Source organism: Lampetra fluviatilis, chromosome 15 (genome assembly GCF_964198595.1).
Source record: "Lampetra fluviatilis chromosome 15, kcLamFluv1.1, whole genome shotgun sequence".
Taxonomy (NCBI): domain Eukaryota; kingdom Metazoa; phylum Chordata; class Hyperoartia; order Petromyzontiformes; family Petromyzontidae; genus Lampetra; species Lampetra fluviatilis.
Window position 1 is genome coordinate 6,126,017 of NC_136289.1, and position 7,281 is coordinate 6,133,297.

General features: G+C 54.6%; 1 protein-coding gene across 7 annotated transcripts in view; it reads left to right on the top strand.

Annotated features, from left to right (window-relative positions):
* The window catches only part of PDGFRA (platelet derived growth factor receptor alpha), a 61,257-nt gene extending 54,667 nt beyond the window's left edge, over positions 1 to 6,590 (top strand). For all 7 annotated transcript variants that reach the window (XM_078862996.1, XM_078862999.1, XM_078862995.1 and 4 more), the window contains 7 exons: positions 2,672 to 2,796; positions 3,237 to 3,359; positions 3,623 to 3,734; positions 4,034 to 4,133; positions 4,355 to 4,460; positions 4,874 to 5,130; positions 5,412 to 6,590. In XM_078862996.1, coding sequence (XP_078719122.1) covers positions 2,672 to 2,796; positions 3,237 to 3,359; positions 3,623 to 3,734; positions 4,034 to 4,133; positions 4,355 to 4,460; positions 4,874 to 5,130; positions 5,412 to 5,541 — 953 coding nt within the window. In that variant the 3' untranslated portion in view covers positions 5,542 to 6,590. The remainder of the gene's footprint in view (positions 1 to 2,671; positions 2,797 to 3,236; positions 3,360 to 3,622; positions 3,735 to 4,033; positions 4,134 to 4,354; positions 4,461 to 4,873; positions 5,131 to 5,411) is intronic.
* The last annotated feature ends 691 nt before the right edge of the window (positions 6,591 to 7,281 follow it).

The window sequence follows — 7,281 nt, forward strand, 5'->3', positions numbered from 1 at the left end:
GGTGGAGGAGGGAGTGATGTTATTGGTGGAGGAGGGAGTGATGTTATTGGTGGAAGAGGGAGTGATGCTATTGGTGGAGGAGGGAGCGATGTTATTGGTGGAGGAGGGAGCGATGTTATTGGTGGAGGAGGGAGCGATGTTATTGGTGGAAGAGGGAGTGATGCTATTGGTGGAAGAGGGAGTGATGTTATTGGTGGAGGAGGGAGTGATGTTATTGGTGGAGGAGGGAGCGATGTTATTGGTGGAGGAGGGAGTGATGTTATTGGTGGAGGAGGGAGCGATGTTATTGATGGAGGAGGGAGTGATGTTATTGGTGGAGGAGGGAGCGATGTTATTGGTGGAGGAGGGAGCGATGTTATTGGTGGAGGAGGGAGTGATGCTATTGATGGAGGAGGGAGTGATGTTATTGGTGGAGGAGGGAGTGATGCTATTGGTGGAGGAGGGAGCGATGTTATTGGTGGAAGAGGGAGTGATGTTATTGGTGGAGGAGGGAGTGATGTTATTGGTGGAGGAGGGAGCGATGTTATTGGTGGAGGAGGGAGTGATGTTATTGGTGGAGGAGGGAGCGATGTTATTGGTGGAGGAGGGAGCGATGTTATTGGTGGAGGAGGGAGTGATGTTATTGGTGGAGGAGGGAGTGATGTTATTAGTGGAGGAGGGAGTGATGCTATTGGTGGAGGAGGGAGCGATGTTATTGGAGGAGGAGGGAGTGATGTTATTGGTGGAGGAGGGAGTGATGTTATTGGTGAAGGAGGGAGCGATGTTATTGGAGGAGGAGGGAGTGATGTTATTAGTGGAGGAAGGAGTGATGTTATTGGTGGAGGAGGGAGTGATGCTATTGGTGGAGGAGGGAGCGATGTTATTGGAGGAGGAGGGAGTGATGTTATTGGTGGAGGAGGGAGTGATGTTATTGGTGGAGGAGGGAGTGATGCTATTGGTGGAGGAGGGAGTGATGCTATTGGTGGAGGAGGGAGCGATGTTATTGGTGGAGGAGGGAGTGATGTTATTGGTGGAGGAGAGAGTGATGTTATTGGTGGAGGAGGGAGTGATGCTATTGGTGGAAGAGGGAGTGATGCTATTGGTGGAAGAGGGAGTGATGTTATTGGTGGAGGAGGGAGCGATGTTATTGGTGGAAGAGGGAGTGATGCTATTGGTGGAAGAGGGAGTGATGTTATTGGTGGAGGAGGGAGTGATGTTATTGGTGGAGGAGGGAGCGATGTTATTGGTGGAGGAGGGAGTGATGTTATTGGTGGAGGAGGGAGTGATGTTATTGGTGGAGGAGGGAGCGATGTTATTGATGGAGGAGGGAGTGATGTTATTGGTGGAGGAGGGAGCGATGTTATTGGTGGAGGAGGGAGTGATGCTATTGATGGAGGAGGGAGTGATGTTATTGGTGGAGGAGGGAGTGATGTTATTGGTGGAGGAGGGAGTGATGCTATTGGTGGAGGAGGGAGCGATGTTATTGGTGGAAGAGGGAGTGATGTTATTGGTGGAGGAGGGAGCGATGTTATTGGTGGAGGAGGGAGCGATGTTATTGGTGGAGGAGGGAGTGATGTTATTGGTGGAGGATGGAGTGATGTTATTAGTGGAGGAGGGAGTGATGCTATTTGTGGAGGAGGGAGCGATGTTATTGGAGGAGGAGGGAGTGATGTTATTGGTGGAGGAGGGAGTGATGTTATTGGTGAAGGAGGGAGCGATGTTATTGGAGGAGGAGGGAGTGATGTTATTAGTGGAGGAGGGAGTGATGTTATTGGTGGAGGAGGGAGTGATGCTATTGGTGGAGGAGGGAGCGATGTTATTGGAGGAGGAGGGAGTGATGTTATTGGTGGAGGAGGGAGTGATGTTATTGGTGGAGGAGGGAGTGATGCTATTGGTGGAGGAGGGAGTGATGCTATTGGTGGAGGAGGGAGCGATGTTATTGGTGGAGGAGGGAGTGATGTTATTGGTGGAGGAGAGAGTGATGTTATTGGTGGAGGAGGGAGTGATGCTATTGGTGGAGGAGGGAGCGATGTTATTGGAGGAGGAGGGAGTGATGTTATTGGTGGAGGAGGGAGTGATGTTATTGGTGAAGGAGGGAGCGATGTTATTGGAGGAGGAGGGAGTGATGTTATTAGTGGAGGAGGGAGTGATGTTATTGGTGGAGGAGGGAGTGATGCTATTGGTGGAGGAGGGAGCGATGTTATTGGAGGAGGAGGGAGTGATGTTATTGGTGGAGGAGGGAGTGATGTTATTGGTGGAGGAGGGAGTGATGCTATTGGTGGAGGAGGGAGTGATGCTATTGGTGGAGGAGGGAGCGATGTTATTGGTGGAGGAGGGAGTGATGTTATTGGTGGAGGAGAAAGTGATGTTATTGGTGGAGGAGGGAGTGATGCTATTGGTGGAGAAGGGAGTAATGTTATTGGTGGAGGAGGCAGCGATGTTATTGGTGGAGGAGGGAGTGATGCTATTGGTGGAGGAGGGAGTGATGTTATTGGTGGAGGAGGGAGTGATGTTATTGGTGGAGAAGGGAGTGATGTTATTGGTGGAGGAGGGAGTGATGCTATTGGTGGAGAAGGGAGTGATGTTATTGGTGACACGCATCACCATTTACGAGTCGTACGTCACCGTTCCGACCGTCCCAGCGCTTGTCGCATCACATCGCTGTGCGTGTCCGCCGCCCGTGTCGCTGCAGAGAAAGACCGCGAGGTTTTCTTCCCCGATTTCGTGGACGAGGAACTGGCTCCGCTCCACCTCAACGACCTCATCAGCTTCAGCTACCAAGTCGCCAAGGGCATGGAGTTCCTGGCCTCCAAGAACGTAAGCTGAGAAGCGATGGCAGCGACGGTGGCGCCTTCGGGCAAACGTCCTGGGAAAAAAATTCCACTTCCGCCTTGCCACCTATCTATCGGTGTTCACTCCTCGCCCGCGTAGAGAGCGGTGCCAGGAGAAGAAGGCAGCAGTCAATAATTGCCCAAGCTCTGCAGTCCTCTGTATATTCAGCTTTTCTCGGCCAATGAATGAGCTTTACGCGTGGGAGGAACCCGAAACAGACGGAGCAGTTAGGAATCCACATTTTTGCTGTATGGCCTCCTCCTGGCGAGCCAGGGCATGGCTCTTCCATACCCACAGGAAGGGATTCATCAACGCCACCGTGCTGCAATACAGGTCACCGCCGCCCGGCACGCCGTCACGTCCCGCGTCGTTGGTGCAGAGTGATCAGTGTCTCCGTGCGCGTGTCCCGCGTCTTGTGTCCACAGTGCGTTCACCGGGACCTCGCGGCCCGAAACGTCCTCCTCTCCGACCGTCGCACCGTCAAGATCTGCGACTTCGGCCTCGCGAGGGACATCATGCACGACTCCAACTACGTCTCCAAGGGCAGCGTAAGCGGCAGCACCCGCTCACCGGGGAGACACGTGGACCCATCTCGCTCTCACTGGGGGGATCTTTGTCTTTGCCAGCGTCTGTGCCAGCGCGTGGCCTCACCAAGGTTATTTGAGAGTCCTATTCGGTGCTCAATAACATAGAACAAAATGAAAAAATGAAGTTACTCCTGGCGAGCGCTGGGAGTCAGCGTGTCGTTCCGTGTCTCGTCAAGTCGACAACCGCGGCTCCTCCCATCGCCCCGTGTCTCTGTCTCTCTCAGACTTTCCTCCCCGTGAAGTGGATGGCTCCGGAGAGCATCTTCGACAACCTGTACACGACTCAGAGCGACGTGTGGTCGTACGGAATCCTGCTGTGGGAAATCTTCTCCCTAGGCGAGTACAGCATCATCGTCGTCATCATCATGATCACCGGGCAACATTAGCATCAGCGGCAGTGCCAATGCCATCGTCCGATTCATCATCATCACTCGCAGTATTAGTAAAAGCATCCGCAGAATCACCATTTTCCTCATCGTCACGCTAACTGTATCATCGGGATTGTCACCATCAGCAGCATGACCTTCACCATATCATCATCATGCGCGCGTCTGCACCCATCGATCCGTAAGCGACGGCGTCGCTTCGCGTGTCCGCGAGGCTCACGCCGCGCGTTTGTGCCGCACGTCGTCCAGGAGGGACTCCGTACCCGGGGATGCCGGTCGACTCGCAGTTCTACAACAAGCTCAAGTCCGGCTACCGCATGGACTCGCCGGACTACGCGCCGCCCGACATGTGAGCGCACGCACGAGCACGCACGAGCACACACGAACACGCACACCACCGTGGCGTCATGAATGAAGTCACAGGGCGAGTGTGGCCCACACAGGCTGCAGGTTTTTCCCACCCCCTGGCTTAAGGATTTGGTGACGGCTTGGGGAAGGTTTTCATCCAGCGGTGGATAGGTCACGGCTGATTAAGACGGCGGTGGTGGTGATGTGTGTTGTGCTGCACAGATATGACTTCATGGTGCGATGCTGGAACGCGGACGCTGAGAAACGCCCCACGTTCTCCCGCCTCTCCGACATGATGGCCAAACTCATGCCTGGCGGATTCCAAAAGGTGACATAGCTGAGTACAGTACAACGCAGATTTAATAGAGCATCGACTACAAATGCATTTGAACACATCGTACAATCAATTATCGTACCCGTGACGATGATCACGACGATGATCACGACGATGACAGTGATGATGATTGTGATGATAATGAAATTGATGATCACGACGATGACAGTGATGATGATTATGATGATAATGAAATTGATGATGACGACGATGACAGTGATGATGACGACGATGCTGCTGACGATGATAGTGACGACGACGATGACGGTAACGATGACAATGATGACAGTGACGATGACGGTAACGATGACGATGTTGCCAACGACAGCGATGACGACGACAATGACGACGACGAAGCTGACGACGAAGCTGACGACGACCTCACCCCGTCTCCCCGCGCGCGCCAGTCGTACGAGAAGCAGGGCGAGGAATTCCACCTGCACCACCCGGCCGTGGCCCGCCTGCGAGCGGCCTCCGACCTCTCGTACGTGGGCGTCGCCTACAGCCCCGCGGGCAAGGGGGGGGGCGCCGGCGGCGGCGGCGGCCTGCATGCCTCCGACGAGCTCTCGGAGCAGCGGTCCGACACGGACAGCGGCTACATCATCCCGCTGCCCGACATCGAGCCGCCCAGCATGGACGACGGACACTCGCACAACAGCCAAAGGTGGGCGCGAGTGGTGGGGCGGATGGTGATGCTATCGACTGCTTTTTTTATTTTATCAGGTGTTCAGCACAAGCACTGTGTGTGTGTGGTTAATGCGAACTTGATTCCCTGCAAAAAGGTTTCTATTTGGTGTTTGAACATCTTAACACCTCCTGTTTTATTGCCAGAAAGGGGAAAATACATTCGTAATTTTCATACTTTGATGCTGGCAAAAAGGACCCATGAAATATCTGCATAGATTACAGCGTTGACGTTGTGCCCCCCCCCCCCCCCCTCCCCAGCACGGGCCTGTGCGAGGACAGCCTCAACGACGACTCGCAACACCGCCTCCTCCCCATCACCAAGGACTACGAGGAGATGATGGAGGTGATGGACATGTCCTCCAGCCTGGTGGAGGACAGCTTCCTTTGAGGCGACCCCGCGAGACCCCGCGACCGCGAGACCCCGCGAGCCCACACCACGACCCCCGCGAGCCCACCCTAGCAACCCTTGACCTTTTGAGACTCGGCCAACTCGGGTACGGACGTCAAAGAAATACGGCCGCCGACGCCGACGGGAGGACAACGGAAATATTCCGCGCCCGCGAGAGCGACCATCGGCCAGGCAAACCGACGGACTCACAGCGGCCGGGGAACGCGGCGGAGATGAACACCGTCGAGGCGTCAATGGAAACCCGGTCATCGGTTCGTCACCGTGTGGAGGAGGGGGGGGGTCGGCACGACGAGCGGGGTGTTCAAGACAGCCGGACTTCGAGAGCGAGAGAGACGAGCGTTCAGTCCCCTCGCTCTCAGCGACCGTTGGGCAAAGTCCCCAACAACGACCCTCTCCCACTTGCTCCGCGCTCCATTCGAACGCAATGATCTCGAGCGCACGCACGGCGCAAGCGGCGACTCGCCGCGAACAGAAACAACGATGACGACCGGTCGACGGGTCCTCGCCGCTCAATCGACGGCGGTCGAGCGTCGTTCGTCTCCGTTGGCGTTTTCGAGCCGTGGAAATTCCACAGTAATTGGTCAATCTTCTCTATGCCCCGGAGAGATGATGACGACGACGACGACGATCGTGTGAGTTGACTTCGAAGCCCTAGCAACGATCGCCACCTCCTCCCTCGACGACGACGACCATTGCCTCCCCGGTGTAGATCGGAGCGCCGCAGCGTCGAACTGCAAGACGCCCTCCACGTGTCGGCAGCCTGGCGCACGAGCCCCCCCCCCCGACCCTGGCACGTGACCCACGCCCAGCGATGACGCAACCGCAGCGAGAGAAGCTCACGGTCGGCTTGTCCAACGGACGAGCGAGGGCGCAGTGGCAGAGGAAACGCGATTTCAAAAGGGGGGAGAAAGAAACAAAAACTGAACGTGGGTGTCAGTCGTGAACTGCAACGGCTGGGGGTTGTAGATGCGGTCTACTAATGCAAGCCAAGTGTGTGCGTGTGTGAGGTAGGGCCCCCCCCCCCCCCCCCCCCCCCCCCTCAGTGGGTTCCAGTGGGTTAGTGGAGTTCCCAGGGCAAATTGGCCCTACTGCCTCCCCCCCCCTCCCCCCCGAGGGGCAATCTCGCCCCCGATTGGCCGCGTTGAGTACCACGTAAAAGTCGTTCGTGTTGTTTGTCCAGTCCGAGCGTGGCCAGACACGTGCGTCTTACTTTGCTTCGACATCAGTCCGCCGTGATGGAGAGAGACATAGATAGAAATGTCGAGGCCAGTTGGCGTGAGTGGCTGTGACATTTGACCGTACATGCCGTTTAAAACAGGTACGGGGATTTTTTTTCATCACCAGCATTAAAGTACATATCTCTGTTGGTCAGTCTCATATAAATATACGATAGTATACATGTGTATATATATACAACTTAAAAGTGTGTGTATGGTGCGGTACGAATTCATGTCTGTTCGAGCGTTAGTCCATAGATTTTAATTCTACTTTTACAAGAGTATTATTTTCTGTTAAATGTAATTTTAAATAGCGGTAATCCTGAACGTACGCTGCATACAGATCTTCTTGGTTCTTTCGGTAAAGTCACGTAGAAGGGAAATAATAAAATAATAAAAATTTAACATAGTAAAATAATTCTCACGACGTTTCGGCCACAACGCAAGCAGCCGTCCTCAGGTGAAGAACAGGTCTGTCGGAAAGACAGCGTCTGAATGAGAC